The sequence below is a fragment of the Giraffa tippelskirchi genome, chromosome 13, assembly GCF_054371585.1.
Source record: "Giraffa tippelskirchi isolate mGirTip1 chromosome 13, T2T-mGirTip1v1.2.pri, whole genome shotgun sequence".
Lineage (NCBI taxonomy): Eukaryota > Metazoa > Chordata > Mammalia > Artiodactyla > Giraffidae > Giraffa > Giraffa tippelskirchi.
The window spans coordinates 63,943,108-63,961,943 of NC_137287.1; the positions used below are offsets into that span (position 1 = coordinate 63,943,108).

The 18,836-nt window shown below is 37.0% G+C and overlaps 1 protein-coding gene across 45 annotated transcripts in view; it reads right to left on the bottom strand.

The window, feature by feature from the left end:
* The window catches only part of CCDC7 (coiled-coil domain containing 7), a 248,163-nt gene that overhangs the window by 22,218 nt on the left and 207,109 nt on the right, over window positions 1–18,836 (bottom strand). For 31 of the 45 annotated variants that reach the window (XM_081558761.1, XM_081558748.1, XM_081558740.1 and 28 more), the window contains 5 exons: window positions 17,185–17,262; window positions 10,031–10,114; window positions 5,331–5,414; window positions 2,008–2,091; window positions 364–447 (listed from right to left, as the gene is read on the bottom strand). In XM_081558761.1, the coding sequence (XP_081414887.1) occupies window positions 364–447; window positions 2,008–2,091; window positions 5,331–5,414; window positions 10,031–10,114; window positions 17,185–17,262 (414 nt within the window). The remainder of the gene's footprint in view (window positions 1–363; window positions 448–2,007; window positions 2,092–5,330; window positions 5,415–10,030; window positions 10,115–17,184; window positions 17,263–18,836) is intronic. The other 14 variants (XM_081558764.1, XM_081558776.1, XM_081558749.1 and 11 more) reach the window with 3 other exon arrangements.

Genomic DNA, 18,836 nt, shown 5'->3' on the forward strand with positions numbered 1-18,836 from the left:
TTCCTATTCTTATACCACTTATCAACTAGCCTTTTTGCTTTTTCAATTTCAAAGCAACACTCTTTTCTAAGCCAGCTGGAAAGTGAGTAGATTAGCAGTTTGAAATACTTAAAGTAAGCATATTCTAAGATCATTAGAGCACTGGATTATATGAATTACTTTCCAAATGTATGAGCTTACAACTAAACAATATCTAGGTAAATTTCCATTGCCAGCAAATACAAGACTTTAATACTAATTATAAGATGAAATTCATGAAGATTACTCCCCACTAATATTAACATACAGTTATTGCTATCATTAGTTAAATCACAGAGAAGACATAAACTATAAATATTAGACTTGACAAATTCTTGTTCTTACCAGGGTGACTTTTATGATATGTCTTGATTTTACTAGTTTCTTTTTCACTTTCAACAGTATCTGTCATATATTCCTTAGGAGTTGCTATAGATATAAAACAAATTTCAAAAAACTTTCTAAGGTAACCATTAGCACACATGTATGTGTGTCTGTGTATGTAGTACTAAGCTACTTAGTATTTGTTGTTATGGAAGACTATAATATCTGCACTGCACAATCATAAAACATTAGAATATGAAGGGTTCTTAGCAATCATATAAGCTTCATGAAACTTAGAGATGTTTTGAGATTTGATTAAGAACACATACCAAGAAAAGACAAAATTGAGCACAAGCTGAGGCCCCATAATTCCTTAACCAGTGCTTTTTCTACATAACGCCGTGTCTCACACAAACCTTAATCATCTTGGGGAGTTCACGTTAATGATATAACTGCCAAGTTTACACTAAGAGGACACTCATCCTCTAAGAATACACCTATGAGTGGAACATGGCATTTTTCCCCTGCCCACTGGCCAAGTTACAAACCATGGTCACAGACAGCTACTACCAGGCAGAAATTCTTTGACTCTCTTAAGAGTGCCTTATGCCATTTTTAAGGTTATGTAAGTCCAGCAGACATTAATGATGCAGAAGAATAACAAGATACTCTGTGGTTTAAGAAAAAATGCCTATCAGGTCGTCCTACAATGTATACCTTTCCGCTGGGGAGGGGGAAGTGGGTAAATCTGCAGCAGTACCAGCACCGGGACTGCATCCCACTCCCTTTGAGCTTTTAAGTGATTTGAAGATTTGGCAGGATTTAGTAACTACAAACTAGGTCAAAGGAGAGGAAACTGCATGAAAGTTATTAAACAAAAATTCATATTGAAAAACCGGTAAGTAGGACTGGTGACTTGGGTCAAATAATGTGTCCAATGTTTTGTGAATGGAAAGTGGTTCCAAAGAACACATACCAGAAGTTGGAAACCTATCCTGAACCTGACACCATAAGGGGGATCTTACTATTAATACTTTGTTGTAATGGCTGAGAGCAGGAGAAAGTGTTAAAGATCCTACAGAGGAGATACAACTGAGGCTCTCTGGTTTTCTGCCTCCCTTAATATCACACCAAAGATCAAGGAGCAGTGTGTCAAACACTGTTACACCAAGACAGGGGGCAACAAATGTAAATTATGAACTATGTAACAAGACTACAGATCTCTACTTCACCTGAGATAATGAAAATATGCTTGGTATTTTAATTATATACAGGGAATTAGTAAGCAATGAAATAACTATCTGGTAAGTCTTTTAATCCCATTCATAAACTAGACTTTCTACTTTTCCAAATACAAAGCAACTAGCCTGAAAAAAAAAAAAAGAGTAGCACTTGAAATGCTTTCATTAAGTATATTCTAAGCTCACGATACCACTGAAATTTTGAGGATCACTTTTTAAAAGAAGGAGTTCTGAAATTTAAAATATGTAAGTAATTTTCCATTGATAATAACTACTGGAGTTCCAGCAGTTCTAACTTTAGAAGGGTATTTATGAAGATACTGTATCCTGTAATAACAGCATATAGGTACTATAATCAGATTCAAACTCAAACTCTGGAGAAGATAAATAAGTCAGAATAGACTTGCAATATTCTTACTCTTACCATGATGACTCTTGGATTGTGTCTTAATATCACTCTTCAGTATACTTCTTCCAACAGCATCTGGGAAGTGCTCTGTATCAGTGCCTATACAAATAACCAGTTTCAGAACAGTTTCATAAGGTAAATATCAACATGTAGTTGTGTGAGTTTGTGTGTAATACTCCTTTAATTAGCATTTTATCATAGAAGAAGAATTATAATGAAATGTCTTACTTACAGAATCAAAACACCTTAGAATTGGGAGAGCCATTAGCAACCATAAAAGCCTCATTATATTGTACCTTAGAAATGTTTATTAGTTTGACTAAGACCACATAGCCAAGTAGTGATAAAAGTGATCCATAGACTGATGCCTCATAATTCTTTAATTAGGGCTTTTTCCATAAAATACAGTCTTTTTGCATAAAACACACATCCTAGAGAGTTTATCTTAATTAATATGACTTTTCTTGTGTACATTAAAACTACATTCATATGGTAAGGATTATACCTGGTGAGGCCAGACATGACATTTTTTTCCTGGGCCAAGTTGCCTGGAAAAAACAATGGGCATCACAGTCACAGAATGTTACTGTGAGGCAGAAATTCTTTCACTTTGTCCAGGAATATTTTAATTCCTTTTTTAAAGGTTATATAAGTCATGGACATAAATTTGAGCAAACTGTGGGAGTTAGGGAAGGAAAGGAAAGCATGGCATGCTGCAGTCCATGGGGTAGCAAAGAGTTAGACACAACTTAGCGACCGAATAACAACAACTATAAATCAAAAGACAACAGTGATGGAAAAGTTAACAAGTAATCTGTAGACTGGCACTTTATCCCAGATCTTCTACTTGGGGAAGAGGAAATGGTTAATTTGCATGAGTATGAGCATTGGTATTGTACCTCTTTCCATTTGAGTCTGTGTGTGATTTTCATTTTTTGATGGATTCAGAAGCAATGATATAGGTTCAATGACAGAAAAAGTTTTATTTAAAATAATTTTATATTGCAAAATAAATAATTAGAATTGGTGACTCTGGGTCACCTATTAGGTAAAGATTTTGGTGGGCAAAATTTGGTTCTAATATAGCATATAAGTGAAGCTGGAAACTGTCATATCCAGAATTTATAGACCAGAAGTCCTGCTTTGGAGAAATGACAGAGCCCATGAATATTTCAAGTGTGTGCTATCACTGAAGCAGCACAAATTTATCACCACTGCAGTCTAACAGAGGTGAAGACCATGGGGCATCATTACTAAAACCAAAGACACATTAGATTAAGCATTTGTGAAAGTCATGTGTGCTATGGCAACACATAACATATAAAACATTAACAGACTCTAGCTGCTGATATTTCTCCAACAGAAAAAAAAATTAGAAGAACTGATTCATTTGATTTGAAAAAGCAAAATCTCCTTAGGTAAGCAGGGAGGCAATGGGAATAGCCTTTGAGGACAGATTAGGTTAAACACTGGAAGCATAAATGATATGTGGTAAAGAAGCCTAATTTATTCAGAGTCACAATTTTCCTTGATCACAACATCTTCCCATTTCTTTTAAGTATTTAAAGGAAAATCCTATCTTGCTTGGAGTTTACTAAACTATTTTCTTTAAAGTTTAACATACAATACGCCCATTTTAAGCATGTAATCAATGGTTGTTAATATATTTATAGAATGTATAACAATCGCCATAGTCAATTTTAGAATCAACTTCAAATTCATACTAATTAAACTGTAGGAAAACACAGAAGCATGACTGACATATAGTTTTATTCCCTTATCCCCATTTTTGTGCTACTGAATTACATGTTACATGTATAAAATTAAAGACATTGTTAAAACTGTTCTTACAATTATTTCTTTATGAACCTATATAACTTTTAAAGAATCTGAGAGACAAAATTAGAGCAAGTTTAGTATGTATATGTAGTGTTTGTTATATTAGTTACCATCTAGTGTTATTTACATAATTTTCAGCCATCTTTTCAAATATTTTTACCGCACTCTCTCTCTTCTAGTATTTCCCATTACCTTAAGTTCACTGTTTCTTTCTTCAGACTAATTCAATCTCTTCCCTTAGGCAGTATTTTCATTTCATTTATTGTATATTTCAACCACATTTGGTTCTTCTACATTTTTATTTTTAGATGATAATATCTAGTTGATGAAATATTTTTATCATATCTTTGTTTTCTTCTTAAAAAGTTTCCTTTTTCTATTTATAATAACTATTAGGTCATCACTGTCTGCTAAATCCAACATCCAAGACTCTCACAAGCATATTTTGTTTCCTGCTTTTTCCTGTGCATGAGTCACAATTTACTATTTCCTTGCATGTCTTAATTTTTTTTTCTTCTTGCTAATAACTAGACATTTTAGGGGCTTCCAGGGTGGCACTAGGGGTCAAGAACCTGCCTGCCAATGCAGGAAACATAAGAGACGTGGGTTCCATCCCTGGGTCGGGAAGATCCCCTGGAGAAGGGCATGGCAGCCCACTCCAGTATTCTTGCCTGGAGAATCCCATGGACAGAGGAACCTGACGGGCTACAGTCCATGCAGTCGCAAAGAGTTGGACATGACGGAAGCGACTTAGCATGGACATTTTAGATAATATATCATAGTATTTCTGGATTCTAATTTGTTTCCCTAAGTCTTGTTGTTTAGTGTGTTCGCTTGCTCATTTGCTTGTTTATTTACAGTGATTTCTCAGAAGTGTCTTACTAACATCTCTTTTCTTCTGAGGTGTGAAGCCTCACCCGTTGCTCCTCAGAGGGCACATCCTCAGGCATGCACACAGCAGCCTCTTGGTGTTTGTGGTAACAGGGCTCTGTTTCAATGTCTGTTTTCCTTTTATCCCTATTTAAATGTCTTCAATATCACAGAAAACACCATAATGAAATGTGTGTAATGCTGTTACTATAGGTCTAATAAAGAGGGAACTGATAACCACTGAGATAACCATCTGTTATATTCTTCTTATCACATTCCTTAGCCAGCCTTTCTGCACTTGCAAATTTAAGAGAAATGTCTACCTAAGCTGAAAACAGAAAGTGAATAGAATATAATTGGGCATATTTTTACCAAGCATATGCTAAGTTTATTAAAGGACTGGTTTTTATGGATTACATCCTAAATGAATGAGTTCTACCATTAATAATATGTAGATAGTTTTACATTGATATTTAATATAAAACTAATTTAAGGGAAAAATTCTTGAAAATTTCAGCCCATGTAATAATAAAACATAGATACTGATGTTATTCATGACTCTTATTTAAATATCTCTAGAGGAGATAAGTAAACCTGAAATCTTAGATTTGTAAAATTCCTATTCTTACCAGGGAGATTCACTGATTGTGTCTTGAATTGTCCCTTTATTAAACCTCTTCCAGTTTTACCTGTCAAGCCTCGTATATCAGTCCCTGTAGAAAAGAACAAATTTCAAAACACTTTACAAGGTAAGCATTTACATACAAACATGTGTGTGTGTTTGCTTGTGTGTGTTTGTGCCTTTTCTATAATCCTTTTACCAGTATCTTTTCTTTAACCAGCATTTAATTCCTTAACCAGTGATTTTTTTCTATATAATGCTCTCTCTTACATAAGCTGAAATGATTCCAGAGAATTTATGACAGTAATATAATTTCCAAGTTCATATCAAAAGTACAGTTACTCTGTAAGGATGTTCTCAATGAGGCACAACTTAACATTTTTTTCCCCCATCAAGACAAGATATAAACAAGAGTCTTCTTAGTCATAGAAACTTACCATGAGTCAGAAATTCTTTGACTTACTCAGGAAAATTTTAATTCTCTTTTGGGCTACATAACTTTAAATCATGTGGGTATCACTGACTTAAAGAAAAAGTGCCTCTGGGATTCCTTGGGCATATATAGTTCATGTCTTGCAAGGAGGAAATGGCAATATTTGTACCAGAACCAGGACTCTGAAAGGATCCATTTCCATTTGAGTTTTCATGTGGTCTAAAGTTTTTGCTATAATTGACAGCAATTAACTAAGATTGGATGACATAAAAAATACATGAAAGTTAATTTAAAGATATTCACATTGAGAAAGGGATAATGAGGATTAGGGACCTAAAGGGCATGCATGCAGTTGCATTTTGATGCTAGTGGTTTTAACAGGGCTCTGTTTGAATGCCTGTTTCCCTGGATCAAAAGTTTAGTGCAGGAAAGTTGGTTCCAGTAGAGCATGTAAGTGTAGTTGGAAACCTGTCATGATCCTGACACTATCCAGTAGAAGACCACTTTGAAAAAAGGGCTGAGCCCATGCATAAATGCAAAAGGTGGCACTATGAAGATACCACCTGGAACATCAATAACAAAATAAACTTGGCCAGGCAAGTCTTCAATAAATAACACTTAGTGGGAGTAATAAAATCTATAGCCACACAAAATTAGGGATTAGCATATATATTTTAGCCACTTTTGTCTTCCTCCAATTAATTAATAAGGAGAATGGAATCATTTGACTCAAGAAAGCAGAGGATCCTCAGATAAGCTGGGAGGCAATCAGAACAGCATTGATCCCATTGTTGCTCAGTCATTAAGTCGTGTCTGACTCTTTGTGACCCCATGGACTGCAGCATGTCAGGCCTCCCTGTCCCTCACTGTCTCCCAGAGTTTGCCCAAGTTCATATCCATTGAGTCAGTGATGCTATCCAACCATCTCATCCTCTGCTGCCCTCTTATTTTGCCTTCAATCTTTTCCAGCATCAGGATCTTTTTCAATGAGTTTGCTCTTCACATCAGGTGGCCAGAGAATTGGAATTTCAGCATCAGTCCTTCCAGTGAGTATTCAGGGTTCATTTCCTTCAGGATTTGATATGGTATATTAACGCATATATATGGAATCTAGAAAAATAGTAGCAATGAACCTATTTCCAGGGCAGGCATAGAGATGTAGACATAGAGAACGGACTTGCGGACATAGTGGAGGAAGGAGAGGGTGGGACAAATTGAGAGAGCAGCACTGAAATATATAACACTACTATGTGCAAAATAGATAGCTAGTGGAAAATTGCTGTCAAAAAGGGGAGCTCAGATTGGTGCTCTATGACAACCTAGAGGGGTGGGATGGATATGAAGGGGAGGGAGGCTCAACAGGGAGGGAATATATGTATACTTATGGCTGATTCACAGTGTTATACAGGAGAAACCAACAGAACATTGGAAAGCAATTATCCTCCAATTTAAAAAAAGAATAGCATTTGAGGAAAGATTGAGTTTAAGCACTAGGAATTAAAAGGTTTGCACTAGAAAAATCTTTGAAATATCCCAAAGAAAAAGAAATTTAAGAAGGCAAAATGGTTGTCTGAGGAGGTTGTCTTACAAATAGCTGAGAAAAGAAGAGAAGCAAAAAGCAAAGGAGAAAGGAAGAGATATATCCAACTGAATGCAGAGTTCCAAAGAAGAGCAAGGAGAGATGACAAAGTCTTAAGTGAACAATGCAAAGAAAAAGAGGAAAACAATAGTATGGAAAAGACTAGAGATCTCTTCAAGAAAATTAGAGATACCCAGGGAACATTTCATTCAAAGATGGGCACAATAAAGGACAGAAATGGTAAGGACATAAGAAATAGAAGAGATTAAGAAGAGGTGACAAGAATACACAGATACTGTACAAAAAAGTTCTGAATGACCCAGATAACCATGATAGTGTGGTCACTCAGCTAGAGCCAGACAACCCAGAGTGTGAAGTCAAGTGGGCCTTAGGAAGCATTACTTCAAAGAAAGCTATATGAAGTGATGGAATTTCAGCTGAGCTATGGAAAAATCTTAAAATTATGTCGTTAAAGTGCTGCACTCAATATGCCAGCAAATTTGGAAAACTCAGCCGTGGCAACAGGACTGGAAAAGGTCAGTTTTCATTCCAATTCCAAGTAAGGGCAATGCCAAAGAATGTTCAAACTACCATACAACTGCACCCATTTTACATGCTGGAGAGATAATGCTCAAAATCCTTCAAGCTAGGCTTCAACAGTATGTGAACCAAGAACTTCCAGATGTACAAAGCTGGATTTAAAAAAGGCAGAGGAACCAGAAATCAAATTGGCATCTTCTGCTGGATCATAGAAAAAGCAACACAATTCCAGAAAACCATTTATTTTTGTTTCCTTGACTATGCTAAAGCCTTCGACTATATGGATCAGAACAAACTGTGGAAAATTCTTAAAGAGGTGGGAATACCAGACCATCTTACCTGCCTCCTGAGAAACCTGTATGCAGGTCAAGAAGCAACAGTTAGAACCGGACATGGAACAACAGACTGGTTCAAAGTTGGGAAAGGGGTGTGTAAAGGCTGTATATTGTCACCCTGTTTATTTAACTTATATGCAGAGTACTTCATTCAAAATGTCAGGCTGGAAGAATCACAAGCTGGAGTCAAGACTGCTGGGAGAAATATCAACAACCTCAGATATGCAGATGACACTACCTTTATGGCAGAAAGTGAAGAGGAACTAAAGAGCGTCTTGATGAAAGTGAAAGAGGAGAGTGAAAAAGCTGGCTTAAAACTCAACATTCAAAAACTAACATCATGGCATCTGGTCCTATCATTTCATGGCAAATAGATGGGGAAAAGATGGAAACAGTAACAGATTTTATTTTCTTGGGCTTCAAAATCACTGCAGATAGTGATAGCAGCCATGAAATTAAAAGACACTTGCTCCTTGCAAGAAAAGCTATGACAAATCTAGACAGTATATTAAAAAGCAGAGGTATCATTTTGCTGTCAAAGGTCCATACAGTTAAAAGCTGTGGTTTTTCCAGTAGTCATGTGTGGATGTGAGAGTTGGACCATCAAGAAGGCTGAGCATTGAAGAATTGATGCTTTCAAATTGTGGTGTTGGAGAAGACTCTTGCGAGTCCCTTGGGCAGCAAGGAGATCAAATCAGTCAATCTGAAAGGAAATCTGCCCTGAATATTCATTGGAAGGACTGATGCTGAAGCTGAAGCTGCAATACTTTGGCTACCTGATGCGAAGAGAAGACTCACTGGAAAAGACCCTGATGCTGGGAAAGACTGAAGGCAGGAAGAGAAGGGGGCAACAGAAGATGAGATGGTTTGATTCCATCACTGACTCAATGTGCAAACTCAGTGAGTTTGAGCAAACTCCAGGAGATGGTGAAGGTCAGGGAAGCCTTCACCAGCTGTAGCTGGCATGCTACAGCTCATGCAGTTGCAGAGAGTTGAACATGACCTAGTGACTGAACAACAACAGCATATATAACTTTTCCATATTTTTTATATTGTTCTATAAAATTGTCTTTTAAGTCAATTAATAGAAGGACAGAAAATACACATTCATATTGTCTTTTGAAGCACGGAATTCTTTTTTTAAACTTTAACCCATTTCCTTCTCTTTTTTTGACATGAACTTATTCATGTAGTAGCCATAAAGTACATTGGAAAGATGTATTTTGTTTCACAAAGAAGAAGAAAAAACTGAAAAAAATATGGTTGTTTATGGAAAGCTGCACAGGAGGAGAAAGCACCATGGAACAAAAGAGGATGCCATCCAAGAGTCTTGCTCTTCAGACTACAGTTTAGGTTACTATGTAAATATAGTTTATACCTTGGCCATCAGATCCACTCTAATTACTTGAGTGTTTAGAACTTCAGAGCACTATTTTTGTTTCAAGTTTGTTTTCTGTTTCCCAAGTGAAACAACTTATTGTTTCTTATTAAAGTAACATATGGCTAACTTTTAAAATTCCACATATGAGTGAAATCATATGGTATTTGTCTTTCTCTGTTTGGCTTATTTCACTGTATCACTGAATTTTTTATGGATCACTTTTGAATTGAATAAATTCTAAAATTAACAATATGTAGCTAATTCCCCACTGACAGTAACTACTAGAATTCCAGTAATTATAGGAGGGAATTGATGACACATTTTAACCCTGTAATAATAGCATATAGGTGCTGTAGTCACTAAAGATGCAACGTTAAATAAACTTCAGAGAAGCTATTAATAAAAACAACAAGAAACAGTCTCAAAATATTGTTCTTACCAAGATGGTTCTTGGGTTGTGTCTTGAATTCACTCTTCAAAAAATGTCTTCCAATAATATCTGGCAATAGCTCTGTATCAGACGCTACAGAAATAAACAGTTTAAAGATACATTTGTAAGCTAAACATTAACATGTGCATGTTTGTGTGTGTGTGTGCATGGAATATGTGTGTATTCTTATTAGATATTTTTATTATTCAGTTCAGTTCAGTTCAGTCACTCAGTCATGTCTGACTCTTTGCAACTCCATGAACCGCAGCACACCAGGCCTCCCTGTGTATCACCAACTCCTGGAGTCCACCCAAACCCATGTCCACTGTGTCGGTGATGCCATCCAACCATCTCATCTTCTATCGTCCCCTTCTCCATCTGCCGTCATTCTTTCCCAGCATCAGGGTCTTTTCAAATGAGTCATCTCTCCGTATCAGGTGGCCAAAGTATTGGAGTTTCAGCTTCAATTTCAGTCCCTCCAATGAACACCCAGGGCTGATCTCCTTTAGGATGGACTGGTTGGATCTCCTTGCAGTCCAAGGGACTCTCAAGAGTCTTCTCCAACACCACAGTTCAAAAGCATCAATTGTGCGGTGCTCAGCTTTCTTTACACTCCAACTCTAACATCCACACATGACTACTGGAAAAACCATAGCCTTGACTAGATGGACCTTTGTTGGCAAAGTAATGTCTCTGCTTTATATTATGCTGTCTAGGTATGTCATAACTTTCCTCCAAGGAGCAAGGGTCTTTTAATTTCATGGCTGCAATCACCATCCGCAGTGATTTTGGAGCCCAGAAAAATAAAGTCAGCCACTGTTTCCCCATCTATCTGCCATGAAGTGATGGGACCAGATGCCATGATCTTAGTTTTCTGAATGTTGAGCTTTAAGCCAACTTTTTCACTCTCCTCTTTCACTTTCATCAAGAGCCTCTTTAGTTCTTCGCTTTCTGCCATAAGGGTGGTGTCATCTGCATGTCTGAGGTTACTGTATTTCTCCTGGCAATCTTGATTCTAGCTTGTGCTTCATCCAGCCCAGCATTTCTCATGATGTATTCGGCATATAAGTTAAATAAGCAGGGTCACAATATACAGCCTTGACGTACTCCTTTTCCTATTTGGAACCGGTCCGTTGTCCCATGTCCAGTTCTAACTGTTGCTTCCTGACCTGCATACAGGTTTCTCAAGAGGCAGGTCAAGTGGTCTGGTATTCCCATCTCTTTCAGAATTTTCCACAGTTTATTGTGATCCACATAGTCAAAGGCTTTGGCATAGTCAAATAAAGCAGAAATAGGTGTTTTTTAGGAACTTTCTTGCTTTTTCAATGATCCAGCGGATGTTGGCAATTTGATCTCTAGTTCCTCTGCCTTTTCTAAATCCAGCTTGAACATCTGGAAGTTCACGGGTCACATATTGCTGAAGCCTAGTTTGGAGAATTTTGAGCCTTACTTTACTAGCTTGTGAGATGAGTGCAATTGTGTGGTATTCTGAACACTCTTTGGCATTGCCTTTCTTTGGGATTGGAATGAAAACTGACCTTTTCCAGTCCTGTGGCCACTGCTGAGTATTCCAAATTTACTGGCATAGTGAGTGCAGCACTTTAACAGCATCATCTTTTAGGATTTGAAAGAGTTCAACTGGAATTCCATCACCTCCACTAGCTTTGTTCGTAGTGATGCTTTCTAAGGCCCTCTTCACTTTACCTTCCAGGATGTTCGGCTCTAGGTGAGTGTGAGTGATCACACCTTCATGATTATCTGGGTCGTGAAGGTCTTTCTTGTACAGTACTTCTGTGTATTCTTGCCACCTCTTCTTAGTATCTTCTGCTTCTTTTAGGTCCATACCATTTCTCTCCTTTATTGAGCCCATCTTTGCATGAAACGTTTCCTTGGTATCTCTAATTTTCTTGAGGAGATCTCTAGTCTTTCCCATTCTATTGTTTTCCTCTATTTCTTTGCACTGATCACTGAGGAAGGCTTTCTTATCTCTCCTTGGTATTCTTTGGAACTCTGCATTCAAACGGGTATATCTTTCCTTGCCTTTTGCTTCTCTTCTTTTCACAGCTGTTGGTAAGGCCTCCTCAGACAGCCATTTTGCTTTTTTGCATTTCTTTTTTTTGGGGATGGTCTTGATCCCTGTCTCCTGTACAATGTCACTAACCTCTGTCCATAGTTCATCAGGCACTCTGTCTATCAGATCTAGTCCTTTAAATCTATTTCTCACTTCCACTGTATAGTCATAAGGGATTTGATTTAGGTTATACCTGAATGGTCTAGTGGTTTTCCCCACTTTCTTCAGTTTAAGTCTGATTTGGCAATAAGGAGTTCATGATCTGAGCCACAGTCAGCTCCTGGTCTTGTTTTTGCTGACTGTATAGAGCTTCCCCATCTTTGGCTACAAAGGACATAATCAGTCTGATTTCGATATTGACCATCTGGTGATGTCCATGTGTAGAATCCTCTCTTGTGTTGTTGTTAGAGGGTGTTTGCTATGACCAGTGCGTTCTCTTGGCATAACTCTGTTAGCCTTTGCCCTGCTTCATTCTGTACTCCAAGGCCAAATTTGCCTGTTACGCCAGGTAAGTTTCTTGACTTCCTATTTTTGTATTCCAGTACCCTATAATGAAAAGAACGTATTTTTTGGGTGATAGTTCTAGAAGGTCTTGTAGTTCTTCATAGAACCATTCAACTTCAGCTTCTTCAGCGTTACTGGTCAGGACATAGACTTGGATTACTGTGATATTGAATGGCTTGCCTTGGAAACGAACAGAGATCATTCTGTTGTTTTTGAGATTGCATCCAAGTACTGCATTACAGACTCTTTTGTTGACCATGATGGCTACTCCATTTCTTTTAAGGGATTCCTGCCCACAGTAGTAGATATAATGGTCATCTGAGTTAAATTCACCCATTCCAGTCCATCTTAGTTCGCTGATTCCTAGAATGTCGATGCTCACTCTTGCCATCTCCTGTTTGACCACTTCTAATTTGCCTTGATTCATGGACCTAACATTCCAGGTTCCTATGCAATATTGCTCTTTACAGCATCGAACCTTGCTTCTATCACCAGTCCCATCCACAACTGGGTGTTGTTTTCGCTCTGTTCCATCCCTTCATTCTTTCTGGAGTTATTTCTCCACTGCTCTCCAGTAGCATATTGGGCACCTACCGACCTGGGGAGTTCATCTTTCAGTGTCCTATCTTTTTGCCTTTTCATACTGTTCATGGGGTTCTCAAGGCAAGAATACTGAAGCGGTTTGCCATTCCCTTCTCCAGTGGACCACATTCTGTCAGACCTCTCCACCATGACCCATCCATCTTGGGTGGCCCCACAGCATGGCTTAGTTTCATTGAGTTAGACAGAGGAGAAGAATTAGAATGAAACTCTGGACTGCACAAATAATACCATAAGAATTGAAAGTCTTACAAACCTCATTATATTGAGGCTCAGAAATGTTTAGTGATTTCACCAAGGCCATATATCTAGTAACAACAAACAAAATTGATCCATAGACTGATGCCTCATAGTTCCTTAACTAGCAACTTTTCCATAAAATACAGTCTTTCACAAATTTAAGTCTCCCTAGAGACTTCATTTTTCACTTTTACTTAATAAATATAACCTTCTTGTGTATATTAGAAAACATTCATATGGCAGGGATGTACCTGGTGAGGTGGGATATAACACTTTTTCATTTTTACACTTGGCAGTACATTCAACTCCTTTCCTCTTAGTTTCTGACTTTCAAATTTCATTTAGCTCATTTAGTTATAAATTTACCATTAATAAATAAGTATGAAGTAACTAACAATTTTGTTATTAAATAGTAGGACATTTTTAAATGAATGGATATAAAAGAAAGCACTTTTTGTTGTGTCTATTTTTCAAAACTGACAAGGACCTCTGCTAATAAGCAACACTGAAGCAAAAATTAATTGAAAGAACATAACCAAAGACACTCTGAAGTAAAACATAAAACAAATTTAACTGCTTGGTTCAAATAATTTCACTTTTACACCACCAGCTTTTCCTCACTTAAAAGTTGTTGGAGTAAATAAGGTTTATTTGATTCATTTTTAACATTACTTTTTTTAGAAATAAAAGTGAGAATGTAATAAAATAAAGGAATCAAAAGCAAATAAATTTCAGAAAACTTGCTTAAATATTAAACTTCAGTGAAAACACATTTCTATGCTTTTATCTAAGGGTTCAGTTATTTTGCAAGTCTAGTTTTCAGCATCAGTTCTGTAGAAAGTTCATGACCGTAGGATTTCCTGCACCAAAGAGAAATATATCTAACTCTATTACTCCAGGACTAAAGCAGTGTCGGTGAGTTGTAAACTCTGCTAGAGAACTCCACTTAGTAGAGATATGAATTTACATGCCAACTTAATTATGTAGAGGAAATTGATAACCAATGAAATAACTATTATATTCTTTATCTCATCAACTGGCTTTTTTTTCTTTTTCCATTTTAAAATAGCAATGAAAGTGAATAGAAGAGCAGCTGGAAACACTGAAACCAAGCATATTCTAAAGTCATTAGAGCACAGGATTATATGGATTACTTTACAAATACTTAAAAACTAATAACACGTAGCTAATTTTCCACTAATAGTAAATACTAGAGTTTAATTATTAGAGAGAATTCATAAGCATTTTTCCCTGTTAATAACAAAATACTGTTACTGTTGTCATTAATGGTTCATAGTTAATTAAATCCCAGAAAAGACATAAACCATAAGTATTACTTGAAAAAGTCTTGTTCTTCTCAGCGTGATTCTTTGTGTCTTTGACCAATTACTTTTTCTATTCTAACTGTATCTGTCATGAATTCTACATTAGTCTCTATAGATATAAAACAAATTTCAGAAAACTTTCTAAGGTAACCATTAGCACACATGTATGTCTATCATTGTATCTATGTGTAGTACTAAGTTAATTAGTATTTATTATCACAGAAGAGAAATTATATGTCTGCATTGCACAGTCATAAAACATTAGAATTTGAAGAGCTCTTAGCAATCATATAAGCCTCATGATATAGAAGCTTAGAGATGTTTTGAGATTTGATTGAGGACACATACCAAGAAAATACAAAATTGAGCACAAGCTGAGGCCCCATAATTCCTTAACCAGTGCTTTTTCTACATAACGCCGTGTCTCACACAAACCTTAATCATCTTGGGGAGTTCACGTTAATGATATAACTGCCAAGTTTACACTAAGAGGACACTCATCCTCTAAGAATACACCTATGAGTGGAACATGGCATTTTTCCCCTGCCCACTGGCCAAGTTACAAACTATGGTCACAGACAGCTACTACCAGGCAGAAATTCTTTGACTCTCTTAAGAGTGCCTTATGCCATTTTTAAGGTTATGTAAGTCCAGCAGACATTAATGATGCAGAAGAATAACAAGATACTCTGTGGTTTAAGAAAAAATGCCTATCAGGTCGTCCTACAATGTATACCTTTCCGCTGGGGAGGGGGAAGTGGGTAAATCTGCAGCAGTACCAGCACCGGGACTGCATCCCACTCCCTTTGAGCTTTTAAGTGATTTGAAGATTTGGCAGGATTTAGTAACTACAAACTAGGTCAAAGGAGAGGAAACCGCATGAAAGTTATTAAACAAAAATTCATATTGAAAAAGCGGTAAGTAGGACTGGTGACTTGGGTCAAATAATGTGTCCAATGTTTTGTGAATGGAAGGTGGTTCCAAAGAACACATACCAGAAGTTGGAAACCTATCCTGAACCTGACACCATAAGGGGGATCTTACTATTAATACTTTGTTGTAATGGCTAAGAGCAGGAGAAAGTGTTAAAGATCCTACAGAGGAGATACAACTGAGGCTCTCTGGTTTTTCTCCACCTGGTATAGGTAAGAATGACAAGTACAGTTGATGCCTATATAAGCAAGGAAGCATTAAGAAGAGCATCTAATAGCAGAATTAAAGATGAGAGAAAAAAGTGTATGTGCTAGAGGAATCTGTAACCTAGTAAGAATCACAATTTTCCTCCTTCACAATATTTTCTCACTGCATAATTTATTTTTTATACCTACTTTTCCTGAAGTTCCTAGTACATGATTCACACTTTGTTCCTTTGCCTGTCTTAAATTTTGGGAGTAAATAATGGGCATTCTAGATAATACAAGAAATCTAGATACTGAGTTCCCCTCCTCTTTGGAGGCTTGTTGTTGCTGTTTGCCTCATTATTTGTTTAGTGACTTGGGTGGAATATGTGAAAGTGTGAAAGTGTTAGTCACTCAGTCATGTGTGACTTGTTTTGACTCCATGGACTTTAGCCCACCAGGCTCCTGTGTCCATAGGATTTCCTAGACAAGAATACTGGAGTAGGTAGCCATTCCCTTCTCCAGGGGACCTTTCCAACCCAGGGATCAAAGCTTGGTTTTCTGCATTGTAGGCAGATTCTTTACCATCTGAGCTACCAGGGAAGCATATATTCTGTTGTTGAGAAGTCTCCTTCTCTACAGCATGAAGCTTCTAATGTTGCTCCTCTGGATGCACAGACTTGGGCAAAGAGTTACCTTTGATGACAGCTGCTTTTCCTTGGGAGTATCTCTTTGACTTTTCTGTCAAGCTCTCGGCCTCCCTCAATATCACACCAAAGATCAAGGAGCAATGTGTCAAATACCATTACACCAAGACAAGGGGCAGCAGTGTAATCTATGAGTTACATAACAAGACTAAAGATCTCTACTTCACCAGAGTTCTGAAACTGTGCCTGGTATTTTAATTACTTAGAGGGAATTAGTAAGCAATGAAATCTCCATTTTAATTCCATTGATAAAACTAGCTTTTCTGCTTGTGCAAATACAAAGCAGCTATCTTTCTAGCCTGAAAAAGAAAGTGAATAGAATTACATTTCAAATGCTTCTCAAGCATATTCCAAACTTACCATAGTATTGAATTTCTAAGAATAAGGTTTAAGTGAATGAGTTCTAAAACTTATACTATGTAGCTAATTTTCTATGTTAGTAACTGCTGGAATTCTACTGTTATTAACAGGAGGGAATTGATGAAAACATTTCAGCCTGTAATAATAGCATATAGGTACTGTACTCATTTAGATCCAAATTTAAACCCTAGAGAAGATAAATAAAGCAGAAATAGACTTGAAATACTCTTGTTCTTACCAAGATGACTCTTGGATTGTGTCTTGATTTCACCCTTTAGAATACTTCTTCCAGTAGCTTCTGCATACCGCTCTGTCTCTATAAACAGTTTCAAAACACTTTTGTAAGGTACATATTAACATGTGTTTCTCTGTGTGTGTAGTACTCCTTTAATTATTGTTTTAATATTATAGAATGGAATTAAAATGAAATGTCTGGATTGTAGTATCATAGGACCTTAGAATTGGAAGGATTGTAAGCAATCACATAAGCCTCATTATACTGAGGCTTTCTGCCTGTAATGCAGGAGATCCAGGTTTGATCCCTGGGTTGGGAAGATACCCTGGAGAAGGGAATGGCAACCCATTCCAGTATTCTTGCCTGGAGAATTCCATGGATGGAGAAGCCTGCTGGGCTACAGTCCATGGGGTCGCAAACAATCGGACACGACCAAGTGACTAACACACAAAGAAATAATGACTTGACCAAGGCCACATATCTAGGTAACAACAAAGCTGATCCATAAACTGATACTTCCATAGTTCTTTAACCAGAGCTTTTTCCATAAAATACAAACTTTTTGCAAACTTAAGTCATCCTAGAGAGTTTATCTTAACAAATAGTGTGCACATTAAGAATACAGTCACATGGTAAAGATATACCTGGTGATGTAGGACATAACATTTTCCCCCAGGGTCAAGCTGCAAATGATAGGCATCATAGTCACAGGAAGTTACTGTGAGGCAGAAATTCTTTGACTTGTCCGGTAATATTTTAATTCTTTTTTAAAAGGTTATATAACTAAGTAAAGTAAGCATCAGTGATGGGAAAGAAAAACAAGTAATTTGTGGACAGAGATAAAATACTCTCCCAGGTTCTCTTAGCACATAGACCTCCCCTGAGGAGGAGGAAATGGGTCATCTGCAGGAATGTGAGCATTGGTACTGCATCCCTTTCCATTTGAGTCTTTACATGGTTTTTACTTTTTGCTGGATTCAGAAATGATGATCTATGTTCAGTATCAGAAAAAAAATTATTTAAAAGAATTTTATATTGTAAAAGGAATAATCAGAATTGGTGACTCTGGGTTACCTGTTAGGTAAAGTCTTGGGTGGGCAAAATTTGGTTTTAATATAGCATGTAAGTGAAGCTTGAACTTGTTACATCCAGAATTTACACATTATGAGTCTTGCTTTGGAGAACTGCCTGAGCCCATGAATATTTCAAGTGTGCACTATTACTGAGGCAGCACAAATTTATTACCACTGCAGTCTAAACAGAGGTGAAGACCATGGGACATCATTACTAAAACTGAAGACATGCTGGATTGGGCAGAACAAGTTTTAGTAATTAAGTTACAGCATTTGTGAAAGTAATGTATACTATAGCAACACAGAACTGGAGAACATCAGCAGACATACTTTAGCTCTCTTCTCTGGTCTTTCTCCAAAGATAAAATGAGTAGAACTGATTCACTTGATTTGAGAAAGCAAAGGATCCTTAAGTAAGCAGGGAGGCAATAAATGATACAGAGTAGAGAAACCTAATCTATTAAGAGTCACAATTTTCTTCCTCACAATGTTCTCCCACTGCTTTTAAGTTGTTTGTTTGTTTTTTTTTAAATCCTACTCTGCTTGGAGTTTGTTGAACTATTTTTTTTTTTAATGTAACAT